At 43.3% G+C, this 25,797-nt stretch overlaps 1 protein-coding gene across 2 annotated transcripts; it reads left to right on the forward strand.

Annotated features, from left to right (window-relative positions):
- Window positions 1–92: 92 nt before the first annotated feature.
- LOC115469493 (carbonyl reductase [NADPH] 1-like) lies at window positions 93–25,797 on the forward strand. 2 transcript variants are annotated; one of them, XM_030202206.1, is made up of 4 exons: window positions 93–187; window positions 1,118–1,458; window positions 3,669–3,776; window positions 25,211–25,797. In XM_030202206.1, exons 2-4 carry the CDS (start codon window positions 1,173–1,175, stop codon window positions 25,645–25,647), a joined length of 831 nt encoding a protein of 276 aa, XP_030058066.1. In that variant the 5' UTR covers window positions 93–187; window positions 1,118–1,172; the 3' UTR covers window positions 25,648–25,797. The 2 variants fall into 2 exon arrangements, with proteins under 2 accessions (XP_030058066.1, XP_030058067.1); XM_030202207.1 differs by lacking the exon at window positions 93–187 and adding an exon at window positions 338–370.

Here is a 25,797-nt window from a genome sequence, read left to right on the forward strand (position 1 = left end):
GTGACCGCACCCTGTGAAATCCTTCACTCAGGAATGCCTCATGCTCTCTGCCAGCAAGCTGCAGCCTATAAAGAAAATACCCTCTGGTGGAGGAGGAGCATTTTTGTTTTCTTGGTTTAATATTCACAAGCTCAGAAAGTGTTGGCTTCAGTTGCTGTGAAGACTGTTCCAGGAAAGAACCTGCTGGGTGAGTTATCTGTGATTGAAAACACAACAAAACCATTTTTATTCAAAGAGTGAGCGGATATTGCTATTTTTTAGGTATTGGTTGGTTGGTTGGTTTGTTTGTTTGTTGTTTTCTTTATTTTAACTCCTATACTGCAGGTCCCAGTTTTGTGGAGCGTTTTATGAACTTTCCTGGAGAAAATTGGTTAGTTTACAGTTTTAACATCCTTAAGAGACTCCCGAGGCAGGCCAGTTTGGCCGAAACACGGCTCGTGTCGAGTCCAGGATGTTTTAATAAAAATTCTATTTATTTATTTTTTAAACATCGTCAGAAACTTTTTTGTCACCTTTGCTGTGTTTTGGTGCGTGTGCTTACATTTGCGGAGGCTTGTGTTCTTCTGTAATTCCATCGACTTCATGTTTTGGGGTGCGCAGCCTTAACCCTTTAGTGTCCAATGTTCCCATAATAAGCCATATGGGAACATTGGACACTAAACCAGACTAGTCCTTTTTAAAGGAGAATTTCTCAGATCAGCTTTACTTCCTGAAGCAGTGCTGGTTATAAAGCAAGGTTATAAATGGGTATTTGTAATGTATATTAAATCAAAACTGTACTGTTTATGTTTGTGTAGATCATATTATGTACTTAATCCTGTATTTGCGGTGCTTTCCTGCATACTAAATCATGAGTTATACTGTTTTCATCTTATGTAGCTAGTTTGTGGTTTTGCTGTGCTTTCCTGTAATGATTGGAGTTCTAATGTTTGTCCAACCTGTACATATTGTATTTTCTTTTATTTTATAAATTGTAAACCGTTCTGTCTTGCAGTAGCAATAAAATACGGTATATAAATTGACGTAAATAAATAAATAAAATGATGGATTTATGCGAATACCCATTATTTCTTGACGGTGTATATTTCAAAATAATTGAATTCTCGTTGTTCTATAGGTGCATCGTTGCTGCTTCTGGTTGACAAAGTGTGTTCATCGGAAATTATCCAGAGATGGCCAGCAGGCAGGTAGCGGTGGTGACAGGGTCTAATAAAGGCATCGGGCTGGCGATCGTGCGGGCTCTGTGCAAGCAATTCACCGGAGACGTGTACCTGACATCTCGGGACCCCAAGCTGGGGGAAGCAGCGGTCAAAGAGCTGCAGGGTGAGGGCTTGACAGCATTTTTCCATCAGCTGGACATCACAGACCTGCAGAGCATTAGGAGGCTCCGGGATTTCCTGAAGCAGAAGTACGGTGGGATCGATGTGCTGATCAACAATGCAGGAATTGCTTTCAAAGGTAAAGTCCGTGGCCGCGAAGCAGTGACCCTAATGAACCTGCTAAGTCCAAAATGGTCAAAGCTGTTAAAAGTAGTACAAAAGCCCCTCGAGTCAGCTTGCTTGCACAGTTTTGGAAGGGTGCATGGTTTTGGTTTTGTTTTTTGTTTTTTTGCGAGGATTTTATTTCTTTGCAATTTCTGGAAGAGAAAATTGCCCAGGTTTAAAAAAAAAAAAAGCAAGCTCTTAAGCAAAGCTGCTGTAAAATAACACCCAGTAACTTCCCCCATCACTTCTTCAGCTAAGGAGGTTCCACTAGATTTCTTGTCAATTTTTTTTTCTGTGTATCTTTTTACCCAGGCAGATCCAAGGCTATTACGTGCCCAAGGGGAATTTTCAGCATTATGGCCCAAAGACCTGAGGTGTTGGCATTCTCAACAATCATGATCAATTCAATGTCCCACATCTCAGAGCAACCATTTTAAAAAGAATAAATCAACATCCTACATTTAAATGTTAAATTTTGTTTAGTATATACCTAATGGGCATCCTCCAGTGTAATGTTAAACTTTGCTTGGTGTATACCAAATATTTATTTATTTATTCCCTGTATTTATATCCCACATTTTGCCACCTCTTTGCAGGCTCAATATGGCTTACAAATACCGTAGTGGCGATCGCTATTTCCGGAATAAGAAATACAGAGTAACATTCCAGTTAGAGTATAGCAAATGTACAGTAAATTAGAAGAAAGTCAGTGATCAATACATTTCAGGGGTTTAAATCAAGTGTAATAAAAAGCATTCAATAATGACAATGTGATAAAGTGACCGAAATAAGAATAATTCAATGTTAACTAATTCTGGTACAGTTCTGATGTCATGTTTTTTTTTAACAAGGGTCCTTTTGATAAGTGTCTCTGAACAGATTAGTCTTTAATAGTTTCCGAAAGGCTGCCAAATCGTGTGTTGTTATTATTATTTGTAGCATTTGTATCCCACATTTTCCCACCAATTTGCAGGCTCAATGTGGCTTACATTTGCCGTAATGGCGGATGCCATTTCGGGTAGTGGAATTGCAGAGGTTATTGCATATGGTGCATACATACATGGTAGCATACATGGAACAAAACATATGTGGAATAGATCATGGTATATATATATACCATATGCGTACATACATGGGAGAAATCTTGTTTTACATAAGGTTTAGGGTGGTGGTGTCTGTCATGTGATAAGAGTTCGGTTTTGTTTGGCTCATGTGTGATGTTATTAATTAGTAATTAAGATGGATGTTTATGGTTTGCCTTCTTGAAGAGATCTGTTTTCATTAGCCTTCGGAAGATGGTTAGGTCTTGCGTTGTTAAATATTAAACTTCCAAAAGTTATTTACCTGGGTAAATGGGCAACTTGGAAATTCGCACTTTCTCTGTCAAGACTGTTGCTTGCTTTAGACTGCAGCTGCTGTTTGCTTACCCCTCAAACCTGCCGTCCTTGTGAATTTATAGGACTTTAACGCTTTGAGGGGAGGGGGAGAAGGGAAGAAAAAAGATGATGTATCAAAACTGAGCCAGCAAAGTGACTGCACAGAGATGCCTAGACTTCCTCGTTATTAGAGGTGTGTCACACTTATTTGATTGCTGCTCCTTGTGATCTTGAGCAAGTCACTTAACCCTCCATTGCCTCAGGTACAAACCTAGATTGTGAGCCCTCCTGGGACAGAGAAATATCCAGTGTACCTGAATGTAACTCACCTTGAGCTACTACTGAAAAAGGTGTGAGCAAAATAAAATAAATGGAATGTTGCTACTATTGGAGATTCTAGATGGAATGTTGCTACTATTGAGATTCTGTTGCTACTATTTGAGATTCTACATGGAATGTTGCTATTCCACTAGCAACATTCCATGTAGAAGCCTGCCCTTGCAGATCAGCAACGCAGCCGCGCAGGCTTCTGTTTCTGTGAGTCTGGCATCCTGCCATCAGCAGTCTGCTCTCCGCTCCCCCCCCCCCCCCCCCCCCGTGTCCTCAACCTAGCTACGCAATTGGTAGGGGAAGAAGCAGTAAAATAGCTAAAGAGTTTCTGGCTGGTGCATTATTGTCAGATGCACCTTCTTAACCAATCAAATTGCCGCAAAGCACTGGCTTGTTTTATAATGCAGCTTTACACACCCTCTGCAGTGACTTTACTGTCTCATTCCTCCGGTTTTTCTTCTCTTTTACATATTAAAAGCTAATGACACCTCTCCGTTTGAAGTCCAAGCTGATGTGACCTTGAGGACAAACTTTTTTGCTACCAGAGACGTCTGCAATGAGTTACTGCCACTTATAAAAGCACATGGTAAGATTAGTCACCTATCTAATTAATGTGACTGTAATGTTTATCCACTCCTAACCTAGCTGAGATAATATTTAACCATCTCTCTGACCTCATGTGCACCTTTCTTTAAATCAGTCACCTTACTTACTACTGTTCTTACTCTCTTACCTATCTATATGTTCCATCTTTGCTTTACCCTTCACTATCAATTAAAATGTTCTGTTGCGTATTGTGTTGACATTGTAAGCAGTGTACTTTGCCATACTTTGTATTGCTATTTGAATATTTTTACTGCTGTACTTGCTTATTGCTCATGTTTGATCTATTCTTACTGTACATTGCCTTGAGTGAATTCCTTCAAAATCAATCCTAATAATTAATTAATTAAAGCCCAGTCTGTATCTGACTGACCTGCCACAGCATAAATGATCTAAAAGATGATTAGCTTCTAATCAAGTTGATAAAGTTCACAATTTATGTGGGGGTTGATTGTCTAGTAGGCCTTATATTAGTGGAGAGGGGAGTGGGAGAGTCAGGGTTCACATCAGGCTCCTGCAGCCTACTACACTTTTTATGTATGGTTCAATTTTATACATACTTCTGCTCAGCAGAGCCACCGAGCGACAGGGTCAGGTCAGGAACAGGGGGGGGGGGAGCAAACAGGGTAGCTGACCTGGGCCCCACAAGTTGAGGACCCCCGTGGTCTGCCACCTCTTCCCGTTCTCGCCACCCCCATCTGAGGTCTCCCTCCATTCCCCTCACCTTCCCTGTCTTCCTAACATCACATTTTGTTGATGGGGGGGGGGGGGGTCGGTAGCACAGCAGCGATTCATATACAGTAACAGTGTCTGTCCCAGCGCTGTTTCTCTGCCGCGTTCCTCCCAGGCTGACACAGGCAGTGTATAAGAATCGCTGCCACGCTACCGACCCAGTGGCGTAGCTATAGGTGGGCCTGGGTGGGCTGTGGCCCACCCAATTTGGACACAGGCCCACCCAAAATTGTGGCAGTTTTGCTGTGGAACTCCCCAAACCCCACCAGCTAAAGGTTTCCTCCTCCTCAGGCAGCCAATGCTCTTCCAAGTGGCAGCTGGCACTGCACACCGGCCCCTCTTCACATTTCACCCGTGCGGAAGCACTGAGCATATACGGACTCCTGGCAGCAGCCCAAGTCAAGTGCCTGCCAGCTGCTGTTTGGAAGAGCACTGGCTGCCTGAGGAGGAAAAAATCTTCAGCTGTGCAGTTTGGGGATCCCCACCAGCTAAGATATTTAATATTTTGTGTTTGAAGGTAGGGGGAGAGGCAGAATGCAGAGAACAGAGCGGAAGGGGGCCAGGAGGGGCTGAATTCTGTGCCCATGCATTTTGGGCTCAGGCCCTCCCAAAATTGACTGTCTGGCTAAGCCCCTGTACTGACCCCCCCCACTCCCCCATCAACAAAATACAATGTTAGGAAGATAGGGAAAGGGAGGGAGACCTCAGATCTGGGTGGTGAGAACGGGAGGAGGTGGATGACTGCGGGAGCCCCTGGATCTGTTTTACTGTAGACTGGGGGAGGGGTTTAGAGATAGGGGGACATACCTGCCATATTGGGAGTTGGAGGAGAATATGGAAGAAGAAATGAAGGAACTGGGAACAGAGGGGAGGAAAAGAGAGAGAAATGGCAGACAATGGGGTGGAGGGAAAGATGTGGGACCCAGGAGGGAGAAATGCTAGATGGTAGGGCAGTTGGAAAGAAGGAGAAAGATGTTGGATTCGGGTAAGCAAGGGAGGGAGAGGCAGCTGCTGAACAACAAAGGAAGGGTGAGAGGAGGGAGATGCTGGCTCATGTGATGTGCGGTGTGCGAACAAAAGCAGGAAAGAGGGGAAGAGAGATGGGATTGGAAGATGATGAGGGTGTAGAGGAAAAGGGACAGAGAGAGGAGATACTGAACTACAAGAATGGAGAGAGGGAAGGGAAATAGTAGAAATGGCGGAACCAAGTAGGGGAGGCCAAGAAGGGGTGGCAAGATAATCAGTGAGAGGCAAATAGTGAATACAGAGGTAGAAATGTAGCAATGGGAGGTAGATGAAAGAGAATAGCAGGCTGGGGAAGGAGTGAGATGGGAAATGGGACAGCTAGGGCATAAGAGGAGAATATGGAACGTTAATAGGTAGCTGAAAAGTCAAAAGAAGAAGGGTGAGAAAAAAAGTGAAATTTGAGTGGATAGAGAGGCAGAAAAGAAAAACACCTAGAAAGGAAGGAAGGATCAATATGTCAGAGACAGGTGTAGTGAAGGAATAGAACAAGACTAGAGAAAGAAGAAAAGGCCAATGGACAAAAACCACTAGAAAGAGAAGTAGCAGAAGACAGACGTAGAAACTGGGACCAAAATGACGGAAAAATAAAATCTCCAGACAACTAAGATATAAAAAAAGTGCTCTATTTTGAATTTATTAACTGGAATATGTTACTTTTGGGAAATATGTATCACAGATGTCTTTGTATTGTGTTCAGTTGCATAGCCAGACAGGAGGGAGGGGGGCAGAGCAGGGCAGGGCTGAACTCAAACATAGGTGGGCACTAATTTTTCTCCTACCCCCCGCCTGAATGCAAAATATAAATACCTGAGCTTTCGGGGATCTCCAGGTGAAGACTTCCTCTTCCTTTGCTGCTCCGACAGCCAGAACTCTCCAAATTCTGCACACAGCGGCAGTGTCCCCAAGCTACTGTCGCCACTACTGACCCACCCCTTTGAATGCTTGGTTTTTCTGCATGCATGAAAACTGAGCGTGCATGGGGGGGGGGGGGCAGCAGTGACAGCAGCAGCCTGAGGACATTCATCAGCTGCAAAGCTTGAAGAGCTCAGGCTGCCAGACCAGAGGAGGTAGTCTTCAGCTGGTACAGCTTGGGGATCCCTGCCAGCTTCAGCAAGGGTGATTGCTAATTTTTTTTTTGTTGGGTGGGGGGGGTCTTGTGTTCAATACAAAAGGAAGTACATTTCTGTTTTTGTTTCTTCAGTGTTGCAGTACTTTCCAAGTTTAATGTAACATGGAGTTAAGATTAAAAGAATAAATTTAATACTTACCTGAGGGGCCGTTTTTAGGGCTCTGAAGGGTCTCTGAGGTCTGCAGGAGCAGGCTGGGTGTCTGTGGGACATCTGGGGAATGTTTTCGGGTCCGGCTGGGGCTCCCCTGCGTTTTGAGGGGCCGGGGCCGTTTGGGAAAATTTTGGGCAGGGTTTGGAGAGGGCCCTGGGGTGTTTTTTTGTTGGCGCGGGTTTCAGGAGCGCTGCAGGAGGCAGAGTGAAGTTTTTGACTCCTGGGGACGATTGGCACGTTCCCGGGAGTGAAGAGGAGGTCAGGGGCATGTTTTTGCCGGATGTCGGCAGATGAGGGAGCAGCACGGCAAGTTTTGGGGCCCGGGAGCGATGGAGCACGTTCCCGGGCCTGAAGATGTAAACCGGAGCGAGACAGGAGAGAGGCAGCGGTAGGCAGCACCGCGGGAGTCCGGGGCTGCGGTGGCCATGGACGGCGCTGAAAGCAGCGAGGGAAGTGGACGTCGGGCCCATTTTCCGAGCTGAAGAGGAGCGCTGCAGAAGGCAGCGATGCCAGTTTTTTTAAGAAGATGGCCGGTGAGGGGAAGAAGTCGGCGCGCGCGTGCATGAGGCGGCGCGCCTCATGCACGAACCGGCAACGCGCGTTTGTCCGACTAGGCCGAAGCCGGGGATTAAATTTTGGCCCGGCCACGGAGGTTATTTTGTTTTTTCTCCGTTCTTGAGGAGAGATCACCGGGACCGGAACTAGCGGGGGTCTTAGCGAAAGAGGAATTTCTTCTTTCAGGTAAGGGGGTATTTGGCCCCAAATTTTATTTTTTATATTATTTAAAATGTGATAATAGGTGTAGAGGGGCGTAGATTCTGAACGGTTTAACGGATTTAAATTCTGTTTGCAGATTTGTGTTCAGGGGGGTTAGTTTAGGTAAATTAGGGGGGGGGTGTAATTTTAAAATTGGGGTTTAAGGGGTCAATTTAATAGGGGGACATTTTGGGGTGCTTCGGGGGGTTTAAATGGTCCGATTTTAATAATTTCGACATATGTCCGGGAAGGGGTCTTCTAATTTTTGGATAGGTTTTTGGGGAGTTTTGGGTTTTCGGAGGGGTGTTATGGGGTAATGTTTGATTGTGGGGTAAGGAAAGGGTTAATTTGAATTCTAAAAATATAGGGATTATGGGGAAATTTATATTAGGCGGCATGGAAATTTTGAAGTTAATTGGGAAGAGTTTAGGGGTAAAAATTGGGGAAAATATATGTTTTTAATGATTTTTAATGGGTAAACAGTTGATTAAAATGGAGAATGGAATTTTGGTTAGGGGTTCCATGATGGATAGGTGGAGGAATTCCAAATCAAGTAGAGCACCTGATTGGTTGCTTGGACGGCGGAATGTCCAGGGAAGCTCCGTTGTCTAGGCAACGGCCGAGTGGGCAGTTGGTGAGAGAGCTTCTGAACACAGAGGGAGAAGGGTGTGTGTGAAATAGCTGTGCGAAGTGAAGGCCTACAAAGAATGGAAATGGTGTAAATGACAAAGTTTAGTGAAAAGTGAGTTTTATGGGGAAATGAAAGTGATTGAGAGGAAAACAATAAAAATTTTATGTATGAAAATTTAAAATGAAAGTTGAGATAGGGGTTAAGTCTTGAGTGACTGGGAAGTGTACATGGGAAATTGAGAAGAGCTGTAAAGAAGAGTGGAGCTCTCTGGGAGAATAGGAAAAAAGTCAATTAGCATAGGAAATTTAGTCTAGGGTATTTGATTAATTTGTTTTTATTATCTAGAATGGCCAGTGTATAATTTAAACCCTTCTATTAGGTATACAGAGAAAAAGTTAAGGAGTAAGGGTTTTCTCTTCAGTTACTTTGTTAAGGACAGGTTTAGGTGAAAGAAGAAAATCCTAAAAGAAAATTCTTGACCATAAGAATACTAATCATATCAAGGGCCCCAACGTTTCAAGAAAGGTCAAAGAGCCAGCCAAAAACAAAGAAGACAACAGAGTGTGGTAAAGAAATTAAAGGAAAAGAGATAAAAAGAAAATAAACTTAAACATACTTACCGTTATGTTGTATAGAGTGGAGTCCAGGACCTGAAAAACAAAAGTGAAGAAAAGTATCAATTCTTTGAGAAAAGAGAAAGTGAAATAGAATTGCAAATAGATAAGAGACAAAGGAGAAACAAACGTTTGAATACTTATCTGATGTTTATAAAATGATGTTTTGTTAACGAATCGAAGAGACGATAACCTAGAAAATAGAAATTAAAGTAGTTATTTTAGGAATATATATATATTTGTTTATCTGACAAATAAATTGTTAAATTTTAAAGTTTATTGAGGACTGGTTATTCAGTTTAGTAATTGTTGTACCTTATATTTTCCCTTGTTCTATCCTTATTTTCCCAAATTACCTCCTTTCCTATAACCTTTCCTATATTTTGGTGTGGACGCCGTCCTTTGGGAGTCAGACAGCCCGGATACAGGTCACCGACTACAGTTCGAGAGAAATTTTATTTGGAAATTGGGCGTGGTCTGCTCCTGAGGGGCGGAGTCCATGACAAATTGGCGTAGTCGGCAGGATTTCTAGCTTTGGGCGGGTTAACAATGGTTAAATTTAACAAAATTTGGTTTGTAAGAGTAAGAATTTACTAAATAATATAATCTCTTGTGAACAGTCTGATTTTGGTGGTGTCAGTACTGTGGTTGTGGTCTGGGTTTTTGTGTTGTTTGCGGCCTTGCCTCTGTAGCAACACTCTCCCCTGAAGCAGCATGGAGAACGAAAGCGGTGACGTGAGAAGTCGGGTTCCACAGATTGTCACACATACGGTGATAATACCTCAGGACAGAACAGTTCCAGATTTCTCGGGTTTTAGAAGAAGCCCTGAAGATCTCGGTGTAGAAGAATGGATAGACCGAATAAAGTCGAGGTTAAGGATTCTAAGAGTGCCAGAAGAGGACCAGGTGGAAGTGGTGCGGGACCATCTCAAGGGCATAGCGCTGGACACCGTGAAATATACGTTACCACGAGATTGTGCAGTAGAGGAGATCTACAAGCTTCTCAGACAAGTGTATGGAGACAGAGCAGCAATTGGGCTGAGAATACAGGAGTTTTACAATCTTCGTCAAGGAGATAGGGAAAGCATACGGGTCTTTGCGTACAAATTGCAAGAAAAGTTAGAGGCAATTATGAAGAGAGACAGAGGGAGGATCGGCAATGCCGAAGAAACTCTGAAAGAGCAATTCGTGTTGGGGTTAAAAGATGAAATGCTACGCCATGAAGTGTCAAAAAGAAGTGAAGATGATGCTCATATGTCCTTTGCAGATCTTATGCAGAGCGCCATACGCTGGGCCGGAGAGGAGAAAGGATTAATCATGTGTGAGTCTGCACCTAGGAGAATTCTCCAAAGACCTAGGGAGAACGAAGAAGAAGTGGGGAGAGGAGAAAATAGAGAAACCACTTTGATGATGAATATGATGCAACAAATGACGAACATGTTTTCGCGACTATGTGAGCGACAGGAAGAACAGGGGGACAGGAGAAGAAGAGATACTACTAGATACTCGTATAACCAAGGAGAGTATTCCGGCTCAAGTCAGAGGGTGAAACCTACTAGAACAAATTTTGATAATGTTATCTGCTATCGCTGTCAAGAACCAGGACACATCGCTCGCTACTGTCGCAGTGAGAGAATTGACAGGACCAAACAGGAAGAGAGACCTAGGAATGCTGAAATTCCTGGGACCAGTGGAACGTCCATGAGAGCTGGAAATAATCAGGCAGAGTCCAACACTAATAAAGGTGAAAACCTTAAACCTAATGTAAGGTTGCAAAAACAACTAAATGTGGAGCAAAGTCAAGAAGAAAAACTTTTTGGAGAGCGGGCTATTGGGTCTAGTCCACTTCTGAAGATAAAAATTGAAGGTCTGGAAACGCTGTGTACAGTTGACACAGGTTCCAACGTGTCCACCGTGTTAGCAAGTTTTTTCTACAAAAACTTCCCGGACACAAGATGCCTCAAAGATGCAAGCCAACTTACATTAGTGGCTGTCAACGGAACAGAGTTACCTGTACTAGGATACATCGACGCACACGTACAGTGTTTAGGGCAGCTGATACCAAAAAGATGTGTGTTTATAGTAAAAGATAATTTCTTGGAAGGACATGTTGAAGAAAACTCAGTACAAGGAATTTTAGGGATGAACGTACTTCAACATTTGGAGGGGCTGTTTAAGGACCTATCCTGTTTTGTGATGGAACCTGTGAGAATATCGAGAATTCTTTCAAAGATTTCCCAGAACAGAACTACACAGGTTAAAGAAATTGTGGGTTTAGTAAAACTCCAAGGGCGTGTGGGACAAATTTTACCGGTAATGTCGGAGAGAATATTACTGGGAAAATGCCAGCAAATCAGAGGAGTCTCAGGACCGTTGTTAGTCTCAGCTTCGGGGAAGAATAATTTACCAGAGAGAGTATTAGTGGCTAATACATTGGTAACTCAAAATAAAGGAAATGTATTAGTTCGTATGGTAAACATTGGAGTCCAAGATGTAATTATACCAAGTAAATCACAAATAGCTGAGGTACAGGTACCTGAAATGATTTCATCTGAAATGAATCTGGAAATTCAGGAAGAGATGGGACATAATTGGGAAGATCAGATTCCGAATGTGAAGGTGGACTGGAGTAATTTGAACATGGAACAAGCTGATAAATTAAAGAAACTGCTATGGAAACATAGAACAGTGTTTTCGACGAACGATAGTGATATCGGGTTTTCAAATTTGGTGACACACCCTATCAACACAGGAACATCTAATCCAATACGTCAACCATTTAGGCGGGTATCGCCTCACATTTTTGATTTGTTCAAGAGTCATGTGCAAGATCTGGTGCAACAAGGGATATTGAGAAGAAGCCAAAGTCCATGGGCATCTCCAGCTGTGGTAATTAAAAAGAAGGATGGAAGACTTCCGGTGGAGCTGCCGGCCAAGATGGCCACCGCGATTTGAGCTCCTGTAGAAGACGATCTGGGATCCCACCAGAAATAGCAGTACCGGCCCCAAAATTAAGGTAGAAGAGAGAGCAACGGGGAGCGGAAAGCTTACTGTGTGCCTTCGAACATCTTAAGACCCATTCGGTTCGAATGAGAAGTAGAATCTCGATAAAATCTTGCTTGCTCGCGCCCGCGTGGAGCCGCGAATGGTAGCAGCCGGAAGACACATGCCAGTTGTAAAAAAAAAGAACTGTGAAAGGAGACGGTAAAATACCCGTACCCGCTATTGCGAGTAAACAATGAAGCGGTAAATTGGAGGGGCAAATACAGGGGCGAACAAGCAATGAGACACTTGCGAGAGAGCGAAGGAAGCCAAGACAAGCAGCGAAGTACTCGCGAGGTGAGCGGCAGAGGGACGGACTAGGCCAAACGAATGGCTTCCACACGTGTTCCTCAAGCTGATCCGCGGAGGACAAGGTTAGCGGTACAAAAAGATTTGTAGGCACTTGCTAACGCTGACCAGATCGGACAATTTACAAATAAAAAGTCATATAACTTTACTGTGGCTGCAAAGGCAGGATAGAACTATATACTCTTGGAAAGAAAACCCGAATACAGGCGACTCCAGAACAATTACATGGCGACCAGAAGCACCAAAAAAGAGTGGGAAAAAAGTAAGAACGGAGGAACAAAGATGGCAGACAAGAGTTTTCAGTCCTCACCGTCGGTCAGCTCTGCTTGGACGTCAGAAATAGTAACAGAAGTAAAAGCTGCTGTGGAGGACACCATGAATCATAAGCTCCAACAAATTATAGACAAACTTGAAGGAATGGATCAACGAATCACTACATTCACCACGGAATTTCAGGAGGTTCAACAGAGACTGGGGTCCGTGGAAGATTCTTCACAGGAAATGTCTAAGTCAATTGAACATCTCCAAAAAACGATTTCAAACCTGGAGGAAAAAGTAGATGACTTGGAGAATCGATCTCGAAGGAACAATCTCCGTTTAGTAGGAATACCGGAATCGATAACGGACGCAGAACTGAGGGGCTTTTTAGAGCCGTGGCTTACCAAGAACCTGCCTCATTCAGCTAAGAACGGACCACTTCAGATTGAGCGGGCTCACCGCTTGGGACCGAGAAAGGAGACTAATGCAAAGCCTAGAGTGGTCATCTTACGTTTACTCCATTATCAACATAAAATGGATTTGTTAGCAGCTCTTCGGCAAGGGAAGGCACTGGAAATAGACGGCCGCAAGATACTGTGTTTTCAAGACTATTCTACCAAAGTTTCGCTACAACGTAAACAGTATTCACCAGTTTGTGGGCGACTACACATGATGAAGATCAGGTTTAGCTTATTATACCCAGCTAAATTGAGAATTCAACACAACGGCGCAGTAAAGTATTGTGATACAGTTGAATCAGCCCAAGCATTTGTGGACAAGTTGGAAGAAGATAGACTAAATACCTCTGGAAGCACCTGAACAAAGACCTAGAGGGAACAAAATGAGCCAGAATGAAAGGATGTGGAGAAGCAGAACTGGACAGATGAGTCATGACAATTTGTTATTGATGTGATAGTTTAGCAGTTATACAGTTGAGGGTTTAACATGCAAGGAAACAGGGGGGACGACAAACATTTAATAATAGAGTTTAATGGATCGGGTGGGATCCCAGATTCGAAGCACGGAAGTGAAGCACATAGGTGCTGCAAGGTATGGAGGGGGTTTGGGGAGTTGGGGAGGGGGGAGGGTAGAGGGAGGGACAATGAGGAATATATATTTCATGGTAGACGAAGCACAGCAAAAAGGAAATGGTATTTTAGACAAAGCATGTTTAGGAGATTCACTGTCTAGATATTGGTGGCGGGGGTATAGGCTGGGATGCCCCTTCCACCCAAACAATGAAATCTTAGAATCATGGGCCTTAGTCATAAAGAACACGTGGGATGACATTTAAAGTAGTGTCCTGGAATGTGGGAGGGATATCTTCACCGATTAAAAGACAGAAAATTCTGCAGGACCTTCATAAGCAGAAAGTCACAATTGCATTATTGCAAGAAACACACTTAAATGCCAAAGAACATGAGAAATTACGTCGCTGGTGGGTAGGAACCTATTACGAATCTCCGGCACAGGCCAAAAAAGCGGGGGTCATAATACTGATTAAGAAAGGGATCCAAGTTGAGACACATAAAATCATTGCCGATAAAGAAGGTAGGTTTGTATTGGCACATTTAACAATCGAGCATCAATCAGTGGTTCTATGTAACGTTTATGCTCCTAACACATATGTTAAGGGATTTTATAAACAACTTCTAAGACATCTAATAAGTTTTGAAGGAATCCCCCTGCTGGTGGGAGGTGACTTTAACGCGGTGGGAGACCCTACAATGGATAGGTCGCAAGGGGAAAGGAAGGGGGTGGGAGGAGAATCAAGAGGGATAGCAATGTTAAGTGGGGTCCTTGACCTGGTGGATGTGTGGAGAACACTACATCCATCAGAGCGTGACTATACACACCTGTCTCGGGCGCACGGCACCATGTCAAGGATAGATTATATATTTATCTCTCGACCACTTTTTACACAGATTCGTGCAGCGGACATAGGCCCTATCAAAATTTCAGATCATGCGATGGTAATAGTAATGTGGGAAACACAAGAAAGAAGACCTGGACTAATTCAGTGGAAATTCCCCCCTCGACTATATAAAGATCCGAACTTTAAAGAGTTCATACTTGAAAAATATAAGCAATTCCACGACGCTAATCAGGCGCATCAGGCGACACCAATACTTTATTGGGATACGGCCAAGGCCGTACTTAGAGGGGAGACAATTGCATACACGAGCCATCAAAAAAAAATATGGGAGAAGGAACAGCTTCGGTTAGAAAAAGAAATAACAAGGGTTAGGCGTGAATATGGCCGACATCATAATATAAAGCTAAAAGCCCAACTTTTAGAACTACAACAAACATTGAACGAGAGGTTGCATTACAGGGCAAAAAAAAATTATACTTATTATAGATATCAATTATACAAATATGCCAACAAAAGTGGAAGAATGTTAGCCAGACTGACAAAGTCTCAGCAGGGTCCCTATAAGATAAATGCATTGAAGTCAGCTACAGGAACATTAGAAAATGAGGATACTCAAATTAATAAAATCATGCAAGAATACTATAAGAATCTATATGCCACCCCGGACCCACCCGCGGTAGATAATGAGATCTATTTTGCTGGACAGGACCTCCCACAAATAGATGTAACAGGCTTAGATATGTTAAACGCCCCCATAGAAGTAGAAGAAGTCTCATGGGCTATACAGCAGGGACCGCTGGGTAAAGCCCCGGGCCCGGACGGATACAGAGGTGAATTTTACAAATTATTAAAAGATGACATAGTAACACCACTTACTTCAATGTTCAATGCTATAGTACAGGAAAAACAAATGCCCGCCTCCTTAAGAACAGCACAAATTATAGTAATCCCAAAACCAGGGAGGGATACCAAGAAACCTGAATCCTATAGGCCAATATCCTTACTCAATTATGAAGCTAAGTTATTTGCTAAAGTACTGGCAAATCGTCTTTCTCGTATACTGCCAGATCTAATTGAGGAATCTCAGGTGGGATTCGTACAGGGTAGAACTATTACCAAAAACATGAGGAAGATTTTGACAACCTTGGAGAAAACATCTAAACAGGACATACCATCGGTACTAATCAGTTTCGATGCCGAAAAGGCGTTCGATAGAGTAGTATGGGGATTTTTATTTGGAACTTTAGACGCCTACGGTATAAAGGGGTTTTTTCAAGAAGCGATTCAAGCTTTATATTATTTGCCACAAGCTCAGGTAGGGGTCAATGGTATCGTGTCCTCGCCGTTTCCCATAAATCGGGGGACAAGGCAGGGATGCCCATTGTCGCCCCTGTTGTTTGTTCTCACTCTGGACCCATTGATAAGAGATATACAGAGAACACCGGATGTACAAGGTATTCAGGTGGGATCGGAAACTTTTAAGATAGCAGCTTTTGCAGATGATTTATTGGCTCATGTAACTCAACCAGAAACATCGTTGCCGGCTCTTTTAGAGTGTATGGCAGAGTATGGTGACTTCTCTGGTTTTAAGCTCAACCTAGATAAGTCTGAAGTCTTGCAGAGGGAGGGAGATCAAATCAGAGATAAGTTGAGACACTTACCATTGAGATGGGCAGAGGAATCCTTTAGATATTTGGGAATCCGATTAACAATGGATACCGCAAAAATTTATACAATCAATGTGGCAAAGCAATTACATGATACTAGACAGTCTATAGAACGCTGGAACCCCTTACCGATATCATTAATGGGCCGAATAAATCTATTTAAAATGATTATATTTCCTAGATGGCTCTATCTGTTGCAAGTGCTACCAATATATATAAATAGTAAGGATTTACGACAGTTGAATAAGATCTGTCGGGGATTTTTATGGGGAGGGAAGAAATCCAAGGTGAGATTTGACCACTTGACCGATGGGTGGGCCCGGGGGGGAATGGGATTACCCTGTATTAAAAGGTATAACCAGGCATGCCTTACGAGACATCTCAGGGACTGGCTCTGTGGAACTACTCAGTATACACCATTGAGTTGGTAGCAAGCACTATTTAGGCCCTGGCATTTGAACTTCTTGTTGCATGCAAAAACAAAAAATCTACCAGTTTGTGCCAGAAGTAATATATTGCTCCAACCTTTGAGGAAGGTATGGAAAGAGGTTATGCAAGCTTGGAAGTATAATCCCAATGTTAGTGATCTACTCCCACTGTGTGGGAATGGAGACTTCCCACCAGGGTTAGAAAAGGGGCTATTTGAGAGCTGGTCGGCACAGGGTATCACCTTATTAGAACACTTAGTAAATGAAGAGGGGGTTCTATATAGCTTTAATGACATGAGGCAGAGATTATCTCTAAACGCTAAAGACCATTATAAATATCGGCAATTACATCACTATTGGTTCAGTATGGACCAAACTGCTTTGGGTACAAGGTTGGGATCCAAGATTCGTGATTTTTTGAAAGGGGATGAGTATGGGCAGGTGTCTGTATCGAGTTTGCATAAAGCATGGGAGACCCTTAGCCCCCCCCGTATATATGAGTCACTTGAAAAGTCATGGAGCAAAGATCTAGGATATGAGTTGACAGGAATAGATTTTGCAAAATTGATAAAAGATATCCCGGGGCAAGTGGGTGGGGCGGAACTACAAGAGAGTCAATACAGGGTAATTTACAGGGGATACATATCGCAATCACAAGCAGTAAAAGCAGGATGGATAACAGATGTACAATGCCCAAAGTGTCATGAAGATAACAACACATTTTTCCATGCATTTTGGAAATGTGCTAGTATACAACACTTTTGGAAACTGTTGCAGACATACTTTGAACAACTCCTGGGACATAGACTGTTACCCTCATGGAGGGGAATGCTTTTGAATAAAAGAAATGCGTATGGGATTTCTGATAAAGATCAGGAGCTATTTTTATGCAAGGCCTATGCAGTGGGAAAAAAATGTATACTTAAACACTGGTTGCAGGCTGAACCTCCATCCTTTTGGCACTGGAGAAGTAGATTACATGAGTTAATGTTATGGGAAGCCAGAGAGGCATATAGCGCCCCGAAGAAAAGGAAAATATTTGTCAAGATATGGTCAAGGTACTTACAACATATTTCCCACAAGGCTAGGAGCGCAGTACTTAACAAACTGGGACCGTTATAGGCAGTGCAACAATAAGCAGATGTGGGCTTTGAACTGGTTCATAAATGTAATAGACAGTGCTACTATTAATACCATGAAAAATAGTAATTATAGATAAAGGGAAACTTTGGAGACTGAACACTAGACACGAGTTAATGGTTGCATTATTTTATTGTATGTTCAATAACACTTGTTCAATATACAGTTGCAATACACATAGAGGGAGGGGGGGAGATAAAATGAGTAATAAAAATCTGATGACTGTTAGCAGCATATTGATTCACATGTTTACTGGAATTGAAATGTATCTTGCTCTACTCAGTAATGGAATGTGATTTCTGTTTGAAATGTCATCAATAAAAAACGTTGAAACATAAAAAAGAAGGATGGAAGCATCAGGTTCTGTTGCGACTACAGAAAACTTAATGCCATCACTATAAGGGATGCCTATCCCCTACCGAGGATAGACGAATCGTTGGATGCACTGGGATCATCACAGTGGTTCACATCCCTAGACATGACATCTGGATACTTCCAGATGGGAATGAGGCCTCAAGACATTGAAAAGACAGCAGTGACTACCCCGTTTGGACTATATGAGTGGACCAGGATGCCTTTCGGGTTGTGCAATGCCCCAGCGTCATTTCAGCGATTAATGGAGACAATCTTGAGCGATTATGTTTTTAATGTCCTCTTGCTGTACCTGGATGATATTTTAATCTACTCGCCGACTTTTGACCAACATCTGGAGCGGTTGGAAAAAGTTCTGATAAGAATGAAAGGGCATGGGCTTAAAATCAAGCCGTCTAAGTGTAGATTTGCTTGTAGGGAAGTTAAATACTTAGGATACATTGTTTCGCAACAAGGGGTATCCACAGACCCTGAAAAAGTACAAGCGTTACAGGAATGGAAGATTCCGTCAAATAAAACAGAAGTTCGGAGTTTCCTTGGATTTGCGAGCTTTTACCGAAGATTTATAAAGAACTTTTCACAGATAGCAGCTCCTCTACATTTGATTACCGGGAAAAATGTGGCCGAGGGAAATAAATTCGTTTGGACAGAGGCTTGCCAAAGTGCGTTTGAAGAGCTGAAAAAGAGAATGTCATCGGCTCCAGTGCTGTCATATCCAGTATTCACAGAAAAATTCATACTGACTACTGATGCCAGTTACAAAGGCTTGGGGGCAGTACTTAGTCAAATCCAAGAGGGCGAAGAGAGGGTGATCGCGTATGCCAGCCGAGGGCTGAGGAGATCAGAAAGGAATTCGAATAACTATTCGGCCTTTAAGCTTGAATTATTGGCGTTGAAGTGGGCCTGCACGGAGAAATTTCGAGAATACCTCATCTATAAGAAATTTGTAGTACGAACGGACCATAATCCGCTGAAATATCTTGATACAGCGAACCTTCAAGCAGTGGAACAGCGATGGTTAGCTCAGTTGGCGGAACTAGAGTTTAGTGTGGAGTACAAGACCGGCAGAAGCAATACTGTGGCAGATGCATTATCCAGACTGTCAAATAATGAAGAGCCTGAGTTGAGCGATCCAGATGAGGAGAAAGATTTCCTGAAATTTCTGTGTAAAGGAGTGAGAGTGAATGCTAAAAAGAGAAAATCCGTCCAGAAGAAAAAGTACACCTGTGGTACATTACAGTGTGCTGAACATCAGTCCGAGATAGTGAAAAAGCAAAAGTCGGATGATACTATTCGAGAGGTGATGAGGTGGCTGAAAGAAAATCGGCTACCAAGTTTAGAAGAACTTGATACTCTGGATAAGAAACTTCTGTGGAAACACAGAGAACGTCTGCAGATAAGGGAAGGAGTATTATACAGGGTCTATGAGGACTGTAGGTTTGGCAGCGAAGAATTACAGGTGGTGGTACCAAAGGAATTGAGAGAGGAAATATTAAAACAATTCCATGATGATAGAGGTCATTTTGCCACTGAAACGACATTTAAGAATCTCCGAAAGGAACATTTTTGGACCAAAATGAAGAGAGATGTAGAAGAATGGATTAACAGTTGCAAAAGATGCTGTTTTTCAAAGAAATTATTCCCGGCTGAGAAAACGGAATTGAGTTGTTTTAATGTTGTAAAACCGCACGAAGTGTTGGCAGTGGATTACACGGTATTAGACAGGGACAGCAGAGGATATGAAAACGTTTTCGTGATGACGGATATGTTTTCAAGGTTTACTATCGCTGTCGCCGCGAGAAACCAAACAGCAAAGACAACCGCGAGGATCCTGGTCACTCATTGGTTTTCAATGTATGGAGTACCTGATAAGTTGCACTCGGATCAAGGGACTGTGTTTGAGTCCAAAGTCATAAAAGAACTCTGTCTCTTATATGGAGTAAAGAAGACCCGTACCACACCTTACCATCCGCAGGGAAACGGGAGGTGTGAGAGATACAATCGGACATTTCACCAGATATTACGTGCTTTTCCACCTGAAAAGAAAAGGTACTGGTCCAAATACTTGCCTGAGATTAACCAGATCTACAATAGTTCCATACATAATGCTACTGGATTTACTCCAGCGTTTCTTTTCTTGGGAAAAGAAACTTTGATGCCACATCAGGATTTAGTGAGACAAGAAGAAGAATGTTGGAAAACAGGACAAGTTAATTCCTTGGAAGATTGGATAGTGCAACACCAGTCAAAATTAGATCTGGCGAGAGATCTGGCCCGAAGAGCTTCTGAGGAACAAAATGAAAAACTAAGAAGCCAATATAATAAGAAATCGAGGGCTGAAGTTCTTCGGGAGGGGGATTGGGTGTTGCTGCAGAGGCGAGGTTTTCGTGGTCGGCACAAGATTCAGGACACATGGGAGGAGGAGCCATACCAAATAGTACAAATTTGGGGTGATACTTCCAATGTATTAAGAATAAAAAATTCAATGGAAGAAAAAGTAATTAATAGGAATTTAGTAAAGAAATATTATATGTGCAGGGAAGGAATTGAAGAGACTCAAATTGAGAGTTGTCAAATGGTGAAGTCAGACTGCTCAAAGAGAGAAAAAAATGTAATAGATGAAGGATATTTGGTTTATACAGAATTTAGGATTAATCCTGTGAGTGAATCTACAATAGAAGAAAATGTTGATAACATCCGAATGTCAAAACGTAGTACCAAAGGAAAATGTTCAACATATTTACAAGAAAATTTTGTATTTAAATGAAAAGTAGGACTTAAGAAAAAATAAATTACCGTTGAAGTTGGTTTGGTTATTTTAAAGAACAGTTTAAGAATTTGAAAGTAATTGTCATCAATTTTGGAAAATTTATGAAATGTTTTGGAAATGTACTGTTAAAGTTTAACGGTATACCTTGCAAGATGAAAATATTCGTATGGTTGTCTAAAGAGTTATATAAGAGGAAAAATATGAATAAGATATAGAATAGGATTGAATAGAGTTGAATATATAAGGATGACTGAAGGTGGTTAAGAAGAAGATGGGGATTTGGGTTGAGGGTGATTATAGGAGGTGATGTTATAAGATTCATGAAAGTTTGTGTGGTGGAGTGTGATTGTAAAGAATAATATAGCAATATTGGGGACAATATTGATTTTAAGCCCGGGTTATGTAACATGGAGTTAAGATTAAAAGAATAAATTTAATACTTACCTGAGGGGCCGTTTTTAGGGCTCTGAAGGGTCTCTGAGGTCTGCAGGAGCAGGCTGGGTGTCTGTGGGACATCTGGGGAATGTTTTCGGGTCCGGCTGGGGCTCCCCTGCGTTTTGAGGGGCCGTTTGGGAAAATTTTGGGCAGGGTTTGGAGAGGGCCCTGGGGTGTTTTTTTGTTGGCGCGGGTTTCAGGAGCGCTGCAGGAGGCAGAGTGAAGTTTTTGACTCCTGGGGACGATTGGCACGTTCCCGGGAGTGAAGAGGAGGTCAGGGGCATGTTTTGCCGGATGTCGGCAGATGAGGGGGCAGCACGGCAAGTTTTGGGGCCCGGGAGCGATGGAGCACGTTCCCGGGCCTGAAGATGTAAACCGGAGCGAGACAGGAGAGAGGCAGCGGTAGGCAGCACCGCGGGAGTCCGGGGCTGCGGTGGCCATGGACGGCGCTGAAAGCAGCGAGGGAAGTGGACGTCGGGCCCATTTTCCGGGCTGAAGAGGAGCGCTGCAGAAGGCAGCGATGCCAGTTTTTTAAAGAAGATGGCCGGTGAGGGGAAGAAGTCGGCGCGCGCGTGCATGAGGCGGCGCGCCTCATGCACGAACCGGCAACGCGCGTTGTCCGACTAGGCCGAAGCCGGGATTAAATTTTGGCCCGGCCACGGAGGTTATTTTGTTTTTCTCCGTTCTTGAGGAGAGATCACCGGGACCGGAACTAGCGGGGGTCTTAGCGAAAGAGGAATTTCTTCTTTCAGGTAAGGGGGGTATTTGGCCCCAAATTTTATTTTTTATATTATTTAAAATGTGATAATAGGTGTAGAGGGGCGTAGATTCTGAACGGTTTAACGGATTTAAATTCTGTTTGCAGATTTGTGTTCAGGGGGGTTAGTTTAGGTAAATTAGGGGGGGGGGGTGTAATTTTAAAATTGGGGTTTAAGGGGTCAATTTAATAGGGGGACATTTTGGGGTGCTTCGGGGGGTTTAAATGGTCCGATTTTAATAATTTCGACATATTATGTCCGGGAAGGGGTCTTCTAATTTTGGATAGGTTTTTGGGGAGTTTTGGGTTTTCGGAGGGGTGTTATGGGGTAATGTTTGATTGTGGGGTAAGGAAAGGGTTAATTTGAATTCTAAAAATATAGGGATTATGGGGAAATTTATATTAGGCGGCATGGAAATTTTGAAGTTAATTGGGAAGAGTTTAGGGGTAAAAATTGGGGAAAATATATGTTTTTAATGATTTTTAATGGGTAAACAGTTGATTAAAATGGAGAATGGAATTTTGGTTAGGGGTTCCATGATGGACAGGTGGAGGAATTCCAAATCAAGTAGAGCACCTGATTGGTTGCTTGGACGGCGGAATGTCCAGGGAAGCTCCGTTGTCTAGGCAACGGCCGAGTGGGCAGTTGGTGAGAGAGCTTCTGAACACAGAGGGAGAAGGGTGTGTGTGAAATAGCTGTGCGAAGTGAAGGCCTACAAAGAATGGAAATGGTGTAAATGACAAAGTTTAGTGAAAAAGTGAGTTTTATGGGGAAATGAAAGTGATTGAGAGGAAAACAATAAAAATTTTATGTATGAAAATTTAAAATGAAAGTTGAGATAGGGGTTAAGTCTTGAGTGACTGGGAAGTGTACATGGGAAATTGAGAAGAGCTGTAAAGAAGAGTGGAGCTCTCTGGGAGAATAGGAAAAAAGTCAATTAGCATAGGAAATTTAGTCTAGGGTATTTGATTAATTTGTTTTTATTATCTAGAATGGCCAGTGTATAATTTAAACCCTTCTATTAGGTATACAGAGAAAAAGTTAAGGAGTAAGGGTTTTCTCTTCAGTTACTTTGTTAAGGACAGGTTTAGGTGAAAGAAGAAAATCCTAAAAGAAAATTCTTGACCATAAGAATACTAATCATATCAAGGGCCCCAACGTTTCAAGAAAGGTCAAAGAGCCAGCCAAAAACAAAGAAGACAACAGAGTGTGGTAAAGAATTAAAGGAAAAGAGATAAAAAGAAAATAAACTTAAACATACTTACCGTTATGTTGTATAGAGTGGAGTCCAGGACCTGAAAACAAAAGTGAAGAAAAGTATCAATTCTTTGAGAAAAGAGAAAGTGAAATAGAATTGCAAATAGATAAGAGACAAAGGAGAAACAACGTTTGAATACTTATCTGATGTTTATAAAATGATGTTTTGTTAACGAATCGAAGAGACGATAACCTAGAAAATAGAAATTAAAGTAGTTATTTTAGGAATATATATATATTGTTTATCTGACAAATAAATTGTTAAATTTAAAGTTTATTGAGGACTGGTTATTCAGTTTAGTAATTGTTGTACCTTATATTTTCCCTTGTTCTATCCTTATTTTCCCAAATTACCTCCTTTCCTATAACCTTTCCTATATTTTGGTGTGGACGCCGTCCTTTGGGAGTCAGACAGCTCGGATACAGGTCACCGACTACAGTTCGAGAGAAATTTTATTTGGAAATTGGGCGTGGTCTGCTCCTGAGGGGCGGAGTCCATGACATTAAGTTCTGAGTGGAGGAGTAGCCTAGTGGTTAGTGCAGTGGACTTTGATCCTGGGGAACTGAGTTCAATTCCCACTGCAGCTCCTTGTGACTCTGGGCAAGTCACTTAACCCTCCATTGCCCCTGGTACAAAATAAGTACCTGAATATATGTAAACTGCTTTGAATGTAGTTGCAAAAAACCTCAGAAAGGCAGTTCCTTTTCCCCTTTCTTGGGGTTCCTAGTTCAATTTTGGTATTTCTAATTTCTGATCCCTACTGTGGCATACCGAGTGTAGAGCAGTGGGGGCGGTCCGCCCCATGTGCACGCTGCTGGAGGGGTGCAGGGAATAGTCACGGTTGTCAGCTCCGCTGGTTCCCTGCTCCCTCTATTGTTACCTTCTGTTCCGGGGCAGAGGGAGCAGGGAACCAGCGGAGCCGACATCTGCGTGGCTGCTCCAAGCAGGTAAGAATGCACCAGGGGGGGCGTCTTGCTGCATCTGGGGGGAGGAACGGATGCTGCTGCACACTGAGGGGCGGGTGCGCAGCAGCAATCCACCCCGGGCAGGGCCGCTGAGAGGGGGGACAGGGGGGACAAAAGTCCCTGGGCCTGGGCCTCCTGGGGGGCCTGGCGCCGGCGCCGCAGGTCCAGCCTGCCCACCCTCCGTCGTTCCCGGAACGAACCTTAAACGCTTCCTTTCACCTTCGCAGCAAGCAGTGGCAGGGCAGGCCACTCCTGCTCTTTCTTCCGTGTCCCGCCCTCGCCTGACGTAACATCCGTGAGGGCGGGGCATGGAAGGAAGGAGAGGTCTGCCCTGCCGCTGCTTGCTGCGAAGGTGAAGGGAAGCGTTTAAGGTGTGTTCAGAGGGCCCGGTAGCGGGTGGAGGGGGGGCCCGGCGATCTCGGGTGGGGCTACCTTGGGTGAGGGTGGGGGCCCGGGGGCGGTCTTGTCCCGGGCCCGGCCTCGGTGGCCGTGACCCCGGGTGGCAGCCGACCAAGGATCGCCACTAATCCCTTGTTCTGTATTTGGTGAAGGCGTGTGTGTTTTTGTGTGTGAAGAAATCAGCTATGTGGCCATTTTTAGGGGTCTATTTATTGGCCTACATCTGTGCCCTCTGATGGCTTTGAAGGATGAGCACCAAGTCTTGGTCCAAGGAGATTTCCTTTTTCAAGATTCCCTGGTGTCTAGTTATTACACCAAAGTTATCAAAAGAAAAAAGCAGGATAGTCATTGCATAGTGTACAACAATAAACAGAGTAGACAACAGGGTAAAAGGGTATGAGAGCAGAAGATCACATTTTAAACCGGAGTCATTGGATTTGCTGGATCATTCCCACCTGTCCACCAAAGCGGGTAAGAAGGTCCAGAGCAGAGAAACAAGAGCTCTATTTGCCCTAACAGGTGAGAAAAAAGTTGTACTTATTTAGGTTTTCTCTATTTCTAATATATTTTTCTGTTTGTTAATACTATACACCTCTTTGGGCAATTTTGTTCTATAGAGTTAAGGAGGCAATTTCTAAGACTTGCATTAGTATTATCTTGTTAAGGACTGATACAAGGTGTCATTGTTTTCCATCTTGTAGGAAGAGTGGTGAATGTCTCCAGCATAATTAGTGTAAGAGCTCTCTCAGGCTGCAGCCAGGACCTGCAGCAGAAGTTCCGTAGCGACACCATCACAGAGGAGGAGCTGGTGACGCTCATGGAGAAGTTTATTAAAGACACTAAAGACGGGGTGCACAGCAAAGAGGGCTGGCCCAACACTGCTTATGGCGTGTCCAAAATCGGGGTGACCGTCTTGTCCAGGATTCAAGCAAGAATGTTCAATGAGAAAAGAAAAGGAGAGGGAATTCTCCTCAATGCCTGCTGTCCTGGATGGGTGAGGACAGACATGGCAGGTCCTCAGGCTACTAAATCTCCAGATGAGGGAGCTGAGACCCCGGTGTATTTGGCCCTGTTACCACCTGATGCCGATGGGCCTCATGGCCAATTTGTTAGTGACAAAAAAGTTGGCAAATGGTAGATCTCTGATTATAACTGTGTGAGGTTATGCAGATGGGTGAACTCCATGATGACTCAGAAGCTCCCCTGTCAGTGTATGAACCTAAAGAAACTGGGATGAATCATGAATATCTCTAAACAGAGCAAATTGTATTAAAATATTTGGAACGGG

This window comes from Microcaecilia unicolor, chromosome 4 (genome assembly GCF_901765095.1).
Source record: "Microcaecilia unicolor chromosome 4, aMicUni1.1, whole genome shotgun sequence".
In the NCBI taxonomy this organism is placed as follows: Eukaryota; Metazoa; Chordata; class Amphibia; order Gymnophiona; family Siphonopidae; genus Microcaecilia; species Microcaecilia unicolor.